Source organism: Fundulus heteroclitus, chromosome 1 (assembly GCF_011125445.2).
Source record: "Fundulus heteroclitus isolate FHET01 chromosome 1, MU-UCD_Fhet_4.1, whole genome shotgun sequence".
In the NCBI taxonomy this organism is placed as follows: domain Eukaryota; kingdom Metazoa; phylum Chordata; class Actinopteri; order Cyprinodontiformes; family Fundulidae; genus Fundulus; species Fundulus heteroclitus.
In genome coordinates this window covers 18,739,856-18,758,551 of record NC_046361.1, presented here as the reverse complement: position 1 = coordinate 18,758,551, position 18,696 = coordinate 18,739,856, and the positions used below count along the sequence as shown (strand labels likewise).

At 40.2% G+C, this 18,696-nt stretch overlaps 2 protein-coding genes across 2 annotated transcripts; one reads left to right on the top strand and one right to left on the bottom strand.

The window, feature by feature from the left end:
• The first annotated feature begins 196 nt into the window (after window positions 1-196).
• Window positions 197-9,772, top strand: sypl2b (synaptophysin-like 2b). Its single transcript, XM_012870617.3, has 6 exons — window positions 197-376; window positions 564-641; window positions 1,181-1,299; window positions 3,051-3,255; window positions 5,972-6,157; window positions 7,423-9,772. The coding sequence occupies exons 1-6, from the start codon at window positions 359-361 to the stop codon at window positions 7,540-7,542; spliced, it is 726 nt and encodes a 241-aa protein (XP_012726071.2). The 5' UTR covers window positions 197-358; the 3' UTR covers window positions 7,543-9,772.
• A 1,029-nt stretch (window positions 9,773-10,801) lies between these two features.
• Window positions 10,802-18,249, bottom strand: amigo1 (adhesion molecule with Ig-like domain 1). Its single transcript, XM_012870655.3, has 2 exons — window positions 18,168-18,249; window positions 10,802-16,980 (listed from the first exon to the last, which is right to left on the bottom strand). The coding sequence occupies exon 2, from the start codon at window positions 16,875-16,877 to the stop codon at window positions 15,354-15,356; it is 1,524 nt and encodes a 507-aa protein (XP_012726109.2). The 5' UTR covers window positions 16,878-16,980; window positions 18,168-18,249; the 3' UTR covers window positions 10,802-15,353.
• Window positions 18,250-18,696: the final 447 nt, after the last annotated feature.

Genomic DNA, 18,696 nt, shown 5'->3' with positions numbered 1-18,696 from the left:
CAGTCTGATGTTGCATTAGAGACGAAGCAATTTAGGAAAACGTGATATAATGTTCCCTCTTTAAGAATTTTCTTCTCAATAAAACTCCAGTGTAGGGTGTATGTTTTGTATAACGATTAAGTTCGAGTCTACGTGATGTGTAAAAAAAACAACCTAAAAAACTAACCCAGTTTATTATCTCTCCCTGTCTCAGCAGCGCCCTCTACCGTCCCTCTCTCCCACGAGCCTCAAACGTCTGCGATCACGTGTCAGTCGCTGAAAAGTTTGACGCGACACAAGGAGCCTGCACGGAGCTGCAAGGCCGAAAGGGAGCGGAGAAGTTTTATTAGTGGGTTATTTTTTTCGTTTCGGGCAGAACATGGAATCCGTAGCTCAGGTAACAGCGACTACACAAGAGCCCAAAAACACTCAGAGGCGACCAGCGTAGACTAAGAGTTTTGTTTTTCAACCTGTACACCCTCCTCCCCTTTTCTCTCTCTCTCTCTCTCGGAAATCCACCTCGGTAGTAGATTAGCTTTCATGTTCTAAGTTATTCTGTTTTTGTTTTTTGCTTGTTTTATCAGAAAGTGCTCTCATCAGGATTCACTCTCGACTTTGGACCTCTGAAAGAGCCTTTAGCGTTCATCCGTTTGCTGGAATGGGTGAGTTTTGCGGGACTATTTCCCCCCCACCACCACCATATGGCCAAGTTTATATGGTGCTGGGTGTGTGTGTGTGTTTGAGTTTTCTACGTGGGCAGCTCATCTCTGCTTGCCAGAAAATGTCTCACAAATTGATTAGGCAGTCGGTCTTATGACCCTCCCCGCGCCCAGAGGAGGCATTATTTGAGGTTAAATGAGGAATGTTGCACGGTATGTCAGACTGAATCATGCTAAAGCCTCTGTGCAGCTCTGGAGCGACAAAAGTGTGCAGAGTAGACAAATATTGCAATAATCCCACCAAGCATTTGCAGCTTCCACGATCTCCCTATTCAAATTTCACCCCATCACGTTTATTGTATTTGTTTATTGTGAACCATGCATTCTAAATTATATGATCTGGACTTCCTGTCACTTTTTTATAAGGAAGTGTGGACGTGTGTGTGTGACTGTTAGAGCAGCATTCTTCATTTCAACACTCTTCCTCCTTTTTTTCCCCCCCTCCATCTGCATCCTCTCTTATCTTCCCTCTGTGGTTACAGCTGTTTTCCATTTTCGCCTTTGCTACGACTGGAGGTTACAGCGGCTCCACCAGCTTCAACATCCAGTGCAATGGAAGGAAGCTTGAGGAAGTACACCCAGAATTCAACTACCCGTTCAGGTGTGTTCCAGCAAAATCACAGCCTTTCGCCTCTAGGCAGGGGCTGGTCTCTCCTGTGGTTGGATAACCTCTGGGGAATGTATAATTTTTTTTTTCCTGCTGTAGTCATCGGTCCTATCAGGCATCTAACTTGGTGTGTAATACCACGGGTTGGGACATTTTTCAGTTGGGAGTTGTTCTACGTTTGCTAAAATAGACTGTCCGTCTGACTAGCTGCTACCTTACGACAGTTCGGTGGATTTATTCACCCCCCCTCCCCCCAAACTAAATGTCCACTACAGGTGAGGGATCAGTTTGTGTTTCAGTAACCTCACATTGAAAGCCCCTTTAATCCCCTCTCACGTTATTGTGTACCTGCTTTTTGTTTTATTAGCTTAGGACAACACAACGATGCTCTGACATCACCTTACTGCACATTTGACTGTAGCACACACAGGTTGTTCTCCAAGTCAGGCAAATCCGACCCAACTCTGATCTTTTTGCCATGAGAGTGACCTATCTGTTTTGTGCCACTTTTTATTTAATGCGGTAAATTCGATAGATTTAAAAGTCTTTATCTGTCTTTTACGTCACTGTCCAGGCTCTCACTACACATCCTCACAGACACTACAACAGTAGCAATCACTGCTCCACAAAAGGCTGTTATTAGTTGTGCTCTCTTTTTTTCTTACCTTTCTTCGGCTTGTTTCCTATGTGGTCATAATATCGTCGGCTCCCTTTGCTAAATAAATATTGATATTCACTGTCTGCTATATTACTTTTTATTCGTTTTTTTTAAACACTTCTTGTAACGGTCACAAGTGTTATTACTTCCGTAGACGGTGCGCTGTTGTGTGACATCTACGTTCTCCTGCGCCTGCTGGGCCCTTTGGGGTTGTTAAACGCTCAGAGGTCTCGCAGTGGTCACATTTTAATTTGTAGTATGAATGACCACATTTTAAAAAAATCAGCAAACATATGAATTGGAACATTGAGACCTGCAGTATGAACGTAGCCTAAATTAGGTTAGCCAGACTACCACAGATATTTTTTTGTCAAACAGGTGCACTGCACACTGGAACCTCTGCTACAGGAGTAATGCTACTAGGAAACAAATGTTGTGGCAATGATCCAATATTGTTAATTACTCTAGCCATATGCTATCCCGACACTTTGGCATGCTGGCTGCATGGACCTGACCGTGAAACTGAGGGCTTGCCCTGCTTTCTGATAATTACTGATAATACTTATCTCAACGCTTCAGGATGCTCAAAGAACGTTGATGTCTAATTTCCCAGCCATTTAGTTGAATGAGTGGGTTTAAAAAAAATATAAAAATGAACAAGTAAGATGGTGTTTTCGTAGCAAAGCTGTCGTTCCACCCACCTTCTGGCTGCAGAACGCTGTGAATTACACACCCTTGATCCCAATACACGTCAGAATCGAAGCAAATCAAGACACACATACGTCAAAGACGTTAAATAACTTTTTTTGTCCCACGTTTTGATAATTCTTTGTGATCGGAAATATTTTTAAATATCTGAACTGTACTGACAGTGTGTGGCAACATGTGGTGGAGGGGTGGGATTGTACTATTGTACACTGTATAGATATATATAAAAAGAAAATCCAGGACTTTGTCTGGCATCTCATTCAAAAGGACTTTTTATCGCCGGAAGGGAATGACTAAAGATTTTAGCCTTCTCATAATGCTGTTTAAAACTCAGTGGTTTGCTAAAAAAATGTAATCTGTTGTCTGTTTGTGTGCAAAGGTTGATGCAGCATAGCTATCAGGTCATCAACTGTACAACCAACATAACAACCTACAATAGCTTCTACCTGACTGGGGATCACTCGTCCTCCGCCCAGTTCTACGTCTGCATCGGGGTCCTGGCTTTCCTCTACTGCACCGCCTCCTTAATCCTCTATCTGGGCTATCAGCACTTGTACAGAGAATCCACTCGTGGTCCCGTCATGGTACGTGTGCTTGGATTTCCTCTGTTCTTTTCCTGAAAGGAAGTTTAAGCACAAATGTTTTTTTTTTGCTTTTTTTTTTTTTTTTCAGAATGACTGGATCTATTTCACCATTACTAGCTTTAAATACAGAAAGAGTGTGTGTGTATATATATATATATATATATATATATATATATATATATATATATATATATATATATATATATATATATATATATATATCTATATATATATATATATATATATATATATAAAAAATCTCCAAACGTCCTTGCACGCCGTTATTTATATGAACTTCTAAGAGTTTGTGTGCGCGGCAGGTCCATGAGGTCATCCAGCCAGGTTTTACTGGATGTTCCAAGGACCAACCTTAAATACTGGGGGACCTGGTTCCAGATTACGATGGCGTCCACTTTCTGGAATCAGCTTCCTTTGGACCTTTGTACCAACACCAAACTGGGCAAAAAAGCAAATTGAAGATGCATTTGTTAAAAAAAAAAAAAAAGAAAAAGCTTTTAATGTTGTTGTTTTAACTGAATTATTTTGTTGTTGTGGTTTTATTGTTATGCACCTTGGTCTCCAGGCACAAAATTATTCTAAGGGCTACGAATGGCCGTTGGCCTGCAGCTTGGACACCCTTGCTTTACAGGGCTCGTTTCATGCTGGAACCCGACTTGAGTTCGGAGAACTTGTAACAGAGCTGCGTGAGTGAAGGACTGGGAAGGGTGTGGTTTACAAGCCAATGAAGGACATCAGTGTTGTGCAAAGGTTTCTGTCAGCAAGCACCAGGGGTGACACTCGAGGAGCAATGTTGTGTTGCCAAAAGTTAGTAATGCATGTGACTGTGAGGAAGCTTGGCCACAACACAAGGAATCTATTGCTTACAGAAAACATCGGCTTAGAGAAGCTTCTCCATCCCTGTCTTATTTAATATTACTTTCTGGATGGGAGAAAACAAACAGTGATATACAATAACTCCTTAGTTTGTTCATGTTCTGGTCTCATCAGCAACCAGTAAAGAAAAAGGAAAAAAACCAAGAGTTCATTTTATTTCTTGTTTGTCCTGTCAAAAACAGATGAGCAGATACTTTAAGATTAAATTGAGATTAAGATTCAAACTTTGTCTGATGTCCAGCATTTACATCTGCAGCCTTTAATAAAAGAAAACATGCAATGATAAGTACATTTTATGTATATTCACCTTTCACAAGAAGAGATAAAAACAGTGCAGATGTATCATCATACAGCATAAAACTAGAAAAAAAGCCAGTCTAAAAAACGAGTCTCCAGCTTCTTAAAAGAATTAACATAAAAATGTTTTGGATACATCTATGCTTTCATCATCTTTCTTTGATATTGATAAAATGGGGGAAATTTGTGCCTTTACTGGCTCCTATTTTCCCAGGGTAAGCTTTCTTCCTCTTAGTGTGTTTTACATGCGCGCACACATCCAGTGAGTAACCCTTGGCCAATTAACAGAGTTAATAAACAGCTACATCTCACTACTAAAGTGTGATGTTCCGTGTTATGTTTGGTTTAGACCAGGCGTGCCCAAGGTGCGGCCCCTGTACTGAGTTTGTCCGGTCCCTCCACTGCATTTCAAGAAAGATTCGTGCTGGTGGGCCAAATACCGATGCAGATGGAAATATTGTATTCTTAATTAGTACAAAATTATTACATAAATATTATTGGAGACACAATTTCGTCGACTTCTTTCTTTATTATAGTCCATATCAATATTGCAATCTGTTGAAAGTTTACCTTTACATTTATGAACTATTTCATTAATCTCATTCTTCTACCGTTTTCAGAGGGATTGTTCTGCTTAGATGGTGTATTGCTAATTTATTTTGCCAGATTTGAACCCACGCTGACAAAGAAATCATTAAGTCTTTTAACCACCTCATTCTTATTTATAACAGTCATATTAAAATCAGAGAAAAATCAGAGAAAATCAGAAATGTAGCTTTGGTTTGTTTCTAATAATTCTATTTATTATATATATATATATATATATATATATATATATATATATATATATATATATATATATATATATATATATATCATCTACTATGTTGTTGTAATAATCTTTTACATTTCCTAATAATACAAATTCTTTATATAATTTATACTTATGTTCATTGTTTTTCATTCTCCATTTTATAAATTGCCTAAATAGAGCATTTTTTTAACAAGCATTCTGTAATCCCTTGGACATCCCGGGACATTTTTGAAAACTTATTTTTGTGGCAATATTAAAAAGTTACAATGGAAAATCTTGGGTACAACACAAAGCGTTTCTTTTAGTAACCGCATGTTTTACCTTCACTTTAATTTGATGGTAAATCGATGTGAAGTATGGATGACCATCCTTTAAGAAGGAAAATGTGCAAAATTATTTTAAACCTTTGCATTTTCAATGACTTACACATCCCTTTCCTACAGAAAATTTGTTTATTTAAAATTATCATTTTTTTGTAGAGGAGATGGAAAAAAAACATTCACATTTTTGTTTCTTTTTTTTTTTATTATGTTTTCATTTCTAGGGCCTCAAGTGCTTTTGACTTGACAATTTCAACCCATGTGCCAAAAAGTTTGGTCACCCTTGGTTTAGACATATTGGATAAAAAAAACAAAAACAGATCTATTAAACCTGCTTTGCAGTGTTAGAGCCTGTTTTTTAATACTTATTCTTTGTTTCCTGTTTGCTTAGGATCTGTTGGTGACTGCAGCCTTGGCCTTCCTGTGGCTGGTATCATCCTCTGCCTGGGCCAAAGGCTTGACTGATGTCAAATCGGCCACAAATCCTCTAACGCTCATCAGTTTACCTTTTTGCCAGGGTGACGTGAAATGCACCGCAGGAGCTACTCCCGCCATGGGCAAATTAAATTCTTCCGTGGTGAGTCTTAACACAACTTATTTCTTTCTTTAAAAGCTTGTGTGGACTGCTCAAGATCAGACATAGTTATTTGTAAAAGTTTTTTATAACTTAAACTGTTCCACAGTGTGTCCTGTTTTATGTGGGTGGTAGGCATACTTGTGAAGTGCAGGTAAAAAGAATCATGGTTTCCAAAAATGGAAAAGAATTTGAAAAAAAATGTGGCATTTGTGACAACTAATAGTCACAAATGCACTAATGCACTCCACAAATCTGTCCCGCATTGCGAGACTGGCAAAAAGAAAGTTGTTGCTGGGGGGGAAAAAAGACAGCAAACTTCACGCTTGTAGCTTGCCACACGCAGTGTAGAAGAACCATTACAGTGAAACCTGTAATGGTGCGTTTACACCGAATGTGGTTAAGGAGTTCTGAGCGGGGGATTTACGTATTATCTCATGCAAAAGGTGCAGTCAGGCGCGGTGAAGCGGCCCGCGGTGCGACCCGCTCGTTTGGAGCGGGACGCACGGAACGAGGGAAGCGGTGACTTTCGCCGAGGTTCAAATTTCTGAACTTCTCTGTCAAATCGCGTCGCGGCAACCAATCGGGGACTGGCTGTTGTTGTTACACACGGTGAAGTAGCGCGGCAGAGACTAAGCTATTTTTTTTTTCTTCAAAATGGGAGATAGAAAAATGTATGTTGACATGAGATGAAGTAAGGAGGGCTCTTTAGAGGCTTGTGGGTGGCTTTTAAAAGTAAAACCTTTTAATTTAGCCCTTAAAAGGAGCGTTATGTCATTCATCAGTCGTCCTCCTCTTGTAGCTCCATAACTGGTCTGTCCAGCCGCCGCTTCTGTAGCCGGTCGCCTGCTCTGTCTGTTCTCCCGCTGTCCTTACCTCTGTTGTACGGGTGATCCGTCCCTGAAGTGCGATAACGGTTTCAGATCCTGGACAGACAAAAGCACCGCGGGAAGCAATCCGGCCGTAGCTCCGGATCTGGTAGACCCTCACGGACGACGGCGGTGTTGTTGTTTAGTTTTCCCCGTACAGCACTGTGAGTCACTCGGTAAAACCCCCGGTCCACCCTGCAGAGTTGAATAGAGCGGATAGAAGCGTCTCCTATTTGATGACACGGTGAAGCCGGTGTCATCGTTTGTGAAATTTTGCAGAAACCGCATTCGGTGTGAACGCACCATAGGGCACCAGAGTAGTAATTTTTCTTCCCCTTTACAATTGTTTATTGATTTGCATTGCCATTGTATTCATATTATGTCTTAACTCCTCTGCAGATTTTTGGATTCCTTAACCTCATCCTGTGGGCGGGAAACTGTTGGTTTATATACAAAGAAACCCCTTTCCACAAGACAAACCAGCCTGCCAACCTTGAAGCTGGAGCCACGCCATCGTAACTGCTCGGCTTCCTCGTTTCTACAGTCTGATGTGTACAACTGACTGCGCTTTTTGCAGGACTGATTCTCATTTTACGTTTTTTTTTTTTTTTGTTGCCATCACAAATGTATGATGTCAAACTAATTTCAAAAAGTTACTAAAACGTATTGTTTAGCCAAAAATCTACACGAACCGACCCTCTAGATACTAATGGATGCTAACTTTGTTTTATTGCGTTCATAGATAACAAAGCCCCTTCGTGGGACCCCTGTGGGTAAAACTACAAAACAAAACCTGGTTTAACAGCTGTTTACCCAAACATCCACTATGGAGTGACCCTTTTTTCAGAGGCTGCCACAGATGTACAGTATCTTTGTACAATACATAATTTCTGCCATTGATTATATTTAAAAAAAAAAAAAAAAAAACTCAGGGCTGATAAGTTTATTAATAAAAAAGTTCCAGTTTTATTAAAAATACTTGAATGTGTTGAGTTCAGATGAAGCCCAGGTAAAAAATATCTAGGGTTTAACTGCCAATGTGAGATTATCATTTGAAGCTCAAATTGTTGCTTGTTTCCCCTTTTGTGAGGTAGTGATATTTGCCGTTAGAGTAATAATTCTAGTTTAAAGTAACATAAATGCAGTGTTTCTGTTCTGTCCGTTAAGAGCATGGTCACCTTTTTACATGTGAAACGTACGATTCTAAACTAAATTTGTTACTCTTCATGTAAGATATGCTTTCTCTTTCTTTTTGTAGGGAATGCTCAGGCAATGGCATTTTCAGCATTCCTATTTGGTTGTATAATCCATCTGATTTCTATAACAGTTGATGTGTTTAGGTTATTTCTAACTGCAGTTCACTGCACATGTGCCTGGCTTTCCTCTACCTGCTCTTTATTATGAGGAAACTGATTTTTGCCAAGAAAATTGTCATTTATTTTGAAAATCTCTTAAAGACCCAGTGGTCTCTGCGTTTTGTCTCCATGTCTGCCATAGTTTCAACCCCACCCCCCCCCCCCCCCCACACACACACACACACATTGTTTAGTTAATAACGCATACCTGAAACATTGTGTTACTTTAAATCTTCACAAATGTGGCTTACCTGCTGTGCCAGTCTAGTTGGATGAGTAGTTGTCATAACCCGTGAATTAAAAACAAAAATAGTAATTTTTCCATTAAAGAAAAGTATAAGTAAAGCAGAGATAGCCTGTTAATCTAAGACTGGCCATAAAAAAGGTTTCACAAAATAAACTAAGTAGCCATTTCACAAATTTGGTTACAAAAATATTGTATACAGACTTAACCTCCTGCCCTTAATTAGCGGAGTCAAATATCACAAACTAACAGCTATATAAATATGCATGAATTGATTTTTTGATAGCTTTTTTTTCCATACCTAACGGGCCTAAATTATGCAAAGTGACAGTACGTCGTCCATGTGGCTTGTTACACTTTAACCTTTTTCTTTTGATTAATCTGGTTTAAAACTGTGATTCTTTAGGAACTTAAAAGTGGATTTGATGTTTTTTAGGCTTGTTGAGTAGCCTTGGATAAAGTCAAACAATGCCACACATCCTTCGATTCCGTCACCAAAGCAAATAAAGACAAATGTGCTCACAAGGCAGTTTTCTCTTTAAGGTGGGGAAAGCAAGTACTGAGTATGTCATAGTTTTTCTTAGTACGTACATTTCTAAGGCTGTTGAGATGATTTTCAGTTCCAAAGTTTTGTGGTTATTTGAGCCACTCTTACAGCTTAATTTTATTTCTCTGAATCAGATTTATAGTGTTCATGTTTAGGATGATTGTCCTAAAAATAAATTCTTTGTAAACTCCTTAAATTAAATGAAGTCTTTCTGTACAATATGCTGAGAAATAGCCCCACATCATGAGTCCTGGACCTCCATATTTCCCCCAACTGGTTTCACAATGCATGTTTTACCACCAGAGGGCGGTAAGACACAACTTCTGAAAAATAGTAAAAGCCTCATGATTGTCATTCAGCTATGTAAAGGGATTAGCATTGATGTGCCTACTAGAGCAGTTCTACTACCACTGGTGTAAATTAGATACTATATGTTAAATATAATGAGCAACATACACTGTTGGACCTTATAAAGGGCTTAAGCATGATTCTTTCCGTGTAGGACCAGACAGCAGATCTGAACTCCATTACATAGTTAGCCACACAGTTGAATTGCCTTATGATTGGGATGGAGACAAAAATAAAGACAACACAAGGTATAAATATGTATCTTTTTATTTTGTCAAATTATTGTATATTACTCTTCTTTAATGCCTATAGTTTGCACCTATCCTGCAGCCAGAGAAGCTTATAAGCATACCATGCAAAGCCATTATCCTTCAGCTACGAGGCCTTTTGAGTTTTTATGGCAGTGACCAACCTTATCTTTAAAGTTGTGGTCAATAAACACAGTGCTTTCAGTACTGCTTAAAGCTCCCTTTTTATCCCGTGGACACAGTTAAAGTAACAAGCTTTCTGCCTCACCACCTCATGGCTGATTGCTACTTTATAGCTATGGATGAATGATGATTGTGTGCAGCAGGGCAGTACGAGAGCACTCTCCCCTTTTTAATCTGGCTGAATTTATCTAAACTAAGAGCAAAGATTCTGCTAGGTGTGGAAATATTAAGGGGTTTTGCTTCAAATATACTGCAAATGTGAGCAAGTTTAAAACACATTACATAGTCCTGAGGAAATCTATTTACCTACTGTTCAGTAAGCTTTTAAAATGCTCCCGTGTTTCCTGGCTCACCTGCCAGCAGCTCCCTACGTCTTATGGCGTCTGTTAAAGCACTGTGTTTTTTCATTTTGTATGGCTTCGAGAACAGAATCCAATACTGATTGAATATAGCTGGAGGATACAGTCTACCCACTGCCTATTAGGATTTATACTCCTTAATTTGAAAGAAGGAAAAAAAAAAAAAAAACTGGCGCTCTCTCCATGCAGATTTTGATAACATGTTCAGACATTTTCTGTTTACCCAGAAATTTTAATAAAAATAACTAATTCCCACCCTGCTTAAAAATAAACATTTATAATAAGACTTCGATGTTGGAACAGCTAACATTAGCACAAAGGCAGACAAAATTCTAAATGAACAGTATTGGAATATACAAGAATACAGTCAGTACATTAGAACAGTACACAGCTAATCAATACTGAACGCAGAATGTGTCCTAATACATATACATATATATATTTATATATATTGTTTGTATAGATATACACAAAGGCAGATTTGCTTTGGAGAAAAAAAAAAACAAAGCTAAGATTTTCCCTCTATGGTTGAACCTTTGCAAAAGCACTTAACTGATCGCTGTACAGAAACTACAATATGAACTGAACTGTGGAGGACAAACACAGTGGATGTAGCGGGGTCCTACAAGAAACGTATTCCCTTCGTAATTTGCTGAGCTACTTTAAAAGCCACCGTGTGTGTTTGTGATTTCAGCTTCTCGTGCTGTCTGAAGTTACAGAACACTGAAATCTGATGGATGGACTCAGATTTATGCTGCAAATAGAAGGAAAAAAAAAAAAAAAGCAAAAATCAAACCTGTTCTTGGACAAACGCAGCCAGTCTGTGAGGGCTCTATATGCAGCTTTTTAAAAATGTGGTTTGGTGTTTTCTGCTGCTGTCTGTTTCTCCACCCGGTGTTGCAGCGTGTGACAAGAGTGATATGATTTGCACACACCACCTCTCCGACAAGTGTGACTTCCTTTTCTCACCCGCTTAGGAGATGCTGCGGTGCACGCAGCAACCGTGAACATCCCACCGATTTTGCGTAAAAAAAAAAAAAAAAAACATTGCACCTGGCATTGTGTAAATTGATTTTTGGTTTTAAAGATGGGATTTTATGTCATTAATTGCTTCGAAGTCTAGCTTTAAATAGCAACTCAAAGGCATAAGCGATACATTATAGTGCACTATCCAACCATATGACTCAGTTGGAGTGCAACCACTTGATGAAAGCTCCAGGCGTATCCCCTCACAAACAAATTGCAGACTACTTAAAGGGCATCGCATTCATTGCCTGGTTGAATGATTGCTTTCCAGCCTAAGAAAGGGCAACTTTATAATGACACGGAAAGACAAACAAAGCAAACACAACTGGGCTGAACTGAGGCTGTCAGTATACACCTTAGTGACTCACGATAACGTGATCGATCCCCGCTGGTTGAAAGAGACAAAGGCGTGGCGAGCCGACTGAGTCTTCTAATCAAAAGATGCTATTAGCATTTACACACAGCTGGCCTTGCTCTGCTGCAACAAAAACCCAGCATGGTTTAATGAAACTGCTCCCTCTGGCCCGTACCAAGGTGTTTAAGGTTCTAAGCATGTTCCTTGCATGCTAGGACGTGTTATGGGCATTTTAAGGGATATTTCAGGATGTTTGAAGAGAGGTTCTAATAAGAGCTTTATTAATTTATCTTATCCCCAGGAGATAACTCTCATGGCATCGTCATGTTTGCTCCGGCTGCTCTGCTTTAGGCATTAAACATATACTTTTTCTCCAGATTTAAAAAGAAAACGACACTCATATTTCCAGCCTCTCAATATAAAATAGGACAATATCTACAGTCCGGCACCAGGTGGTGATAATGTCGACTTTAACTGCATCAGAATGAAAAAGGGAGATCTGCAGCGGAGCGAAAACAGTGTTAGATTAAGATTCTCTCAAAAAAAAGTTTTTCTTTCCCTCTTTGTCATTACCTTCTTAAGTTGAAGTTTACTGGAATCAGGGTTAAGACAATGCGAGACACGTGGATTAACCCACAAAAAAACAAAACAAAAAAAAACACTGTTGTGGCTCCAGTCCACACGTATAAATCATTTATAAATCTCTCTCTATGACTCTGTCACCAAAACTAAAAATAATTTAAAAAAAAATTGTTTATGAGCTGAAGGTGGGAAACAAATCTATTTTGTAAATCATCCAGGTTAGTGTGGACAGGCCTGGCCTTAGCATGAATCCACCTGATGACTAGGCTGAAAGGAGACGTGATCGAGGTAAGAGGCAGTGCACCACCAATGGTCTCTCTGTGTGAAACCTACTGAGAACGAATCATGTAAAACATTTCCAGAAAAAACTGTTTTCAAATAATAGGAAAGTGACATACATGCAAAAATATTCTAGTAGTTTAGGTGAACTACTTTTCCTGTTTTTTTTTTTTTGTTTTTTTTTACTGATTACCAGCTACAGGTAATTCTCTTATTATTCTAATTTTGTATAAATCCTAACCAATTGGTGCCAGACACTAAATCTAACCGTGAGACACTGAGGCCAAGACCTACAGTCTTAAAACAACTCCACTGAGAAATGTCATAGTAAAATATCTCATAGATATTTTAAATCATTGTCATAATTGCATCACGCAGTCATTTACAGAGAACCCAGTGAATGTTTACACAAGAAATAGACCTATAAGGTGGCGCACAACCAATGATCTTCCTGTGTGAAACAAATTCTTAATGTAATATGCATAAATATTTCCGGTCAAGAGTAAAAATCTATAGCAAAGTAAGAGTGTAAAAATGAATAAAGTAGCATTTGGTTAAAGCGCTACAATATTTATACTTTTTACACCACTTTACTATTATATCAGTCTGATCGGAATTCCATTCTTAGCACAGATTTCACACAAGTCTATCATTCATAGCACATCACCTTCAAACTACATTTCCATTGTAAATAATCATCTGCTTTTGCTTAAATAACTAATGGTATATATAGCTTCACAATCTAAGCAGCTGAGCCAATGTCACTATAGGGCCCCACCTTCGCAAACCTTTCACGGTTCCTGCATTGCTTTGTTCTGGTTGTGCGTGACAGAAAACCTTTTCAAGCTCTCCCAACAGCGCATAGGATGATAAACAACATATAATAAAAGATCGTATCAATGCAGTTTGTGTTTAAGGTTAGGTGAAAGGGGTCAGGATTAGATGTCCAGGGTGGTGTTAGGTTTTGGCATCAGGGCAAGAAAGGAAAGAATTTATGGACCTGACCAGGACAGAGGGCCTGAAACATTACCTGCAGGCGGATACCCCTCTAAACAACTCCAAGATGCAAACCTGACGATGGGTTGAAAGTTGAATAGCATTTGCGTAAATGGCTAGGACCTTTTTGAGTTTGGAGTTGTTTTAGGATGACAGAGGTGTTCTCCCCATTTGGACTAGCTGTTAGCTTCAGCTTGTGGGATGAACTAATCTGGATTTATCCCAACTGAAGACACCAAGAGAGTTATCTATAGCAGGTAAGTTATTAAAAGCATATAACTTTTAAAAGGAACCCCACTTCTATAATCCAGCTCTATCCATAAAAAAAAACAAAAAAAACCTTGTTAATTGTATTTTAGTCGGCAGCAGAGCAAGAGATGTGGCTAAAAGTAAACTTTCCTGCCAGTGATGTACAGCCTCATATTTATTATTCATAAGCTTATTTTTAATGTGGAAACCATCAAGGTTTTAGTGACACCCAGACTCTAACGTTTTACTGCTGGTACATCAAAACATTACATTCTAGCAAGCGAAAGAGAAAGAAACGGCTACATTTCAGGTGTCACACTGGGAACTATTGATTGAGGCCTACCCTATTCTTCAAACTACATCTTGTTTATCACATCTTAGTACAAGTTTGTTTATTCAAACAATAAAAAAAAAAAAAGCATAGACTTTCGGCTTTCCTGTAAGGTGCACCTCTTTTCTAAGGAATAAAATAACATAATACAGCATAAATTAAGCATTTGAGTTTTAAACTCTGGATTAGCACGACCGATGCTGCTGCTGTGCCAAGAGGAAAATTTAACAGCATGTGGCACCTCAGCGGACAAGAACCAGAACAGCCTCTGTCCTTTTAAGGATTTTGGTACCTCTGTGTTTACAGAACTGAGACAACATGTTAATAATCTATCAGAGCAAAAAAAACCTCTCTGGGCTTTATGTGTATCTGCAGGCGACCCTGCACATGATTACCTGTGAAAGGCGCGCAAAGTGTCGTTTGGTTTTTACTGTAGATATAAAGAAACGATAAGGGGGACATTTTATTACAAAATTATTAATGCACAAGGTTACCTAATAATTGTGTACCATACAAATATGCAATCCCCTTAGGTGATAAATAGCTGCCAAACATGGCTACACGACTAAGATTAGGATACAGGATCAGTCCATATCAGCCAAGGATCAGGTAAAAAATAGGGTAATAACCTCTATCTGTGTAGAATTTGAGAAATTTATATTTTCTTACCTTCATTATGTTTCTCAAGCTGTAGTGTCTCATATGTTGGGGTTTTTATGGCATGCTATGTCACTATATATAACTCAAGGTGAATGACACTTCTTCTCAGAGAGTGGTGACGTCAGTTTCTGTCCTTGAATTGAGAGAGAGGGGGTATGATACGATGCGGTCTATTCTAATCATAATGAGTGTAACTAAGAGCAAACCACAGTTTTAAGTTATACCAAATGTAAGATATTGTTGGAAATCTTGTGCAGTTTTCACAATTCTCAGACCGTTGTAGTACATTGCTTCCTGAGTGCTGATAACCATCCTCTTTAATGGGCTCCACAGTCCGCTTATGCCTCCGTTCCTTCACAGTATGAATAGTAATTGCTACAGATTGAAACGCTGGAAGAGTCCGGCTTATTGTTCTCTTTCACCACAAGGCTGTTTGTTTTGAACTCCCTTTGACATGCTGTTATGAATTCGCCATCCATCCCTCTACCCTTTTCTTGCACAAGGTCACAGTCAGAGTTTAAATTAAATAAATCATGGCTCTTAATGTACCATTAATGTCATTGTCGACTCAAACCACCATGGGAGTGTCTGAGAAGACGGAGCTAATGGACTCTGCTACCGATTTCTTCCTCTTGCCCTTCATGAGAGAGCCGGCCTCTCCATCCAGATCGTCATTGTCCTCGTCCCCGTTGGGGTTCACCTTGCCGTTCTGGCCCTGCAAGTCTTTGGAGTCGATGAACGCCACGTGCCTGTTCAGCTCGGCCTTCATCGCCGGGTCCCCGTGGGTGGGAGTGACGCTGAGCATGGAGGAGTGGATGCTGTCCTCGCCCCTGGTCTTACCCTTGTTGGGGCAGCAGAAACAGCGACACGGCGTCAGGTAGAGGTACATGAGCACCAGCACCACACTGGCCAGGCAGCCCACCAAGGTAGTGTAGGCTGTGTTCATAGTCTCCCCGGCCCCGTGCATGGTGAAGTTGTGAACCTTCAGCACAATGTAGATAGTCTCGTTAAATCTCTCGCTTGCGGCGAAGCACGTGTAGGTCCCAGAGTCCTCATACCTTACCGGACTTATCTGCAGGTCCCCGTTGGACAGGACTTTCACTGTCTGGTTGTCTCCAGACGTCATGTTCCCGGGCAATGTCCAGGTCTTGGCCATGTCCCGGTGTTTGGTGTCACAGCGGAGGACCAGTGTTTGCTCCAGGAAAGCCTCCTCGTCTGCCTCCTTGAACGTGCTGCAGTTCATGCTTTCTCCACTTAGATCTAAAATCTGGGTTTTCGGTAAATTCGGCAGCTTGCACCTGTATTCGTCTCTGAAGTCCACAGCAGAGTTCATCTTTCGAATGACCCAGTGGGTCAGGAGTGTGTAGAGATTACAGCTGCACTGCAAGGGGTTGTTGTGGAAGTAGAGGCCATTTCTAATCCAGGCAGGCAGCGTATTAAGGTCATCTATGGGCACATTTTCGATCTTGTTGGACGACACATCCAGTAGGCTGAGTTTTTCCAGGCGGTACCTGTCTTTGATCAGCTCCCCTGGGAAGCGGGTGATGTTGTTCTGGCTGAGGTACAGCTTCTGAAGGTTAGCCATGGTTGCAAAGGCCGTCTTGTCAATCTGGGAAATTCGGTTATTGTAAAGCAGGAGGACCTCCAGGTTGACCAAAGGCTCAAAAACAAACTCATCCAGCTGCTGAAGTTTGTTGGAGGACAGGTCCAAGTAGCGAAGTTGCTTCACATTTGTAAAAGCTTCAGTGGAAAGGGAATAAAGATTATTGTGGCTGAGCAAGAGGTTATGGAGATTTGGGAGCTTGACTGGGGTCCACCCCGCTTTGAGCACATTTATCTCGTTGTAACTGAGATCCAGCACAGCGATGTAGAGTGGCAGAGCAGTGGGAACCGTACTCAGATTCTTCTTGGAGCAGCTGACGATATTTGAGGCGCAGATGCATGTCGTGTGGCAGTTCAGCGTAGATTCCGCCGCCTCAGGAAGCCAGAGAAGAGCCGAGCAGAGGGCAAGGAACAGGCCCCATCTCGGCAGCTTATCCTCAAACTTACAGAGGGGTAAAGTTTCAACTATTCTGGAGGAGGATTGCAACATACTAGCAGTCGTTCTCGATCCTCTAGAGGTTTATTATGATCCCATTTTCAGGAAAAAAAAAGCTCAACGATGTAGGGGTTCCAAGCACATTGGTGGATAAAAGCTGAAAAACAACACAAATATGTTTTTCAAACAGATTTTCAAATAAAACATAAAATATGCAGTCATTGCAACAAAAAAAAACAACCTGTAATCATGACAATGCATTTAAAAACTTTATTTCACTTTTATAATGCAGGTTAAAACTGTCATGACACAGCCCGAGGTAAACCAAACCATGCCAATGCTTAGGAACCCAAAATCCCTAAGGGGCCTAAGAACACTTGGATTCTTGCACAGGGCACAAATCTTAATATTTTATATCTTTTAATTGAGAATGTTTTCTTTCAGGGTTGTCTTGTATTTTGCTCCATCAATCTTCCCATTAACTGTGACCAACTTTTGAAGAAAAACATTCCTGTGGCATGACGCTGCCACCACAATGCCTCTTCTTGAGAATGGGGTGTTTAGGGTTATATTTGTCTTTGCCAGAAACAGTACTGTGCCTAATAGTGGTAGGTTGAAAGTATTCATTTTGGACAGTTTCTACAGAGCACCTCTTTCCACATGTTTGCTCTGTCTCCTAAATGGCTTGTGGCAAGCTGCATGGGTCTTCTAGTAGCTTTCAACAGCGGATATGTTCTGGCCGCTTTTCCATGAAGGCCAATTAGTGGTTGTCCTGAGGCAGCTGCTATTGACTTTTGATTTAATCTGTGATTAAAATAATGATTTATTTTAATAAAATAATTTCTGAAGGCGACTGATCACACAACAATGTATTTTGTGGTGGCAGACTTAACAGGGTAGGAATATTTTTGCAAGGCACTGTAGTTTGATCGTTGCAGTATGCAAAAGGCTGTTACGTTTTTTTTACGGCTGCTTGTGTCTGAGCTTGAGTCCCGTTTTCGCGCACACTGTAACTTCTGCAAAATATTGACAAATATTTGCCCATTTTTGCACAGGGGCATTTAAGCAATTCCTTCTGACTCCAGCAAATCTTTAATGAAGGCGTATTCGGTTAATCTTAGGGAAGCCGAAGGTTGAAGCTGGGAATAACATCACACCCGAGCTGAGGACGACGCTGTTGCTACAAGTCATTGGGATTTGCTGTTTGGCTTGGTGCTAAATACACAATTAGCAATACAAGCTGATGATAAATTTCTTTCTATTCTATGAATTTAAAAAGACAAAGAACATGTTAAAAGCTGGTTCAATTAGCTACAATTAAAAGTATAAATAAATAGTTCATACCTGCAACATTTATCTTTCTGTGAATCTGCCTTATTGGATGCAGAACTCGGGACCCTCCAACTGGAAAACCTGTCTTCTGAGTACAAAGAGGAACCATCATAAAACGGTGACCAGTATAGGATTAGGGAGTTAAAAAGAAGTGGGTCCCCCATTTTAAAATCTTTTTAAAAGGCACTGCTCAATCTTGTGCCGGCTCTGGTGGACACTCCATCCTTTACCAAAAAAGCCGGAAAATGAATGAGAAATGCGCAGCAACTCTGTAAAAATAAATACTTCACTAGCAGTAAATTCGATTTTTAAATGGATGCATCTGAAATCGTTCAAACCGAAGGGGGGGGGTGAACGTCCTTTTCCTTTCCACCTTCACCCCTCTCCATCAACAACTTCCCCGCAGCTTTGCGTGTCTGCCCTTTAACGCAAACAGACACGCACCAGCACGGCAGCCTCCTCACGCTAACCCGTGTGTGTATTCACACTCCTGGAAGATTTCCTTTGCCCATCTCCCTGTCTCTACCTCGCCATTTCTTCA

Excerpts from the sequence above, each read along its gene's own strand:
- sypl2b (XM_012870617.3), top strand. Across the intron at positions 1,300-3,050 it reads GAATTCAACTACCCGTTCAG|GTTGATGCAGCATAGCTATC; the intron begins GTGTGTTCCAGC and ends TTGTGTGCAAAG. Across the intron at positions 3,256-5,971 it reads CCACTCGTGGTCCCGTCATG|GATCTGTTGGTGACTGCAGC; the intron begins GTACGTGTGCTT and ends CTGTTTGCTTAG.
- amigo1 (XM_012870655.3), bottom strand. The coding sequence starts at position 16,877 with ATGTTGCAATCCTCCTCCAGAATAGTTGAAACTTTACCCCTCTGTAAG.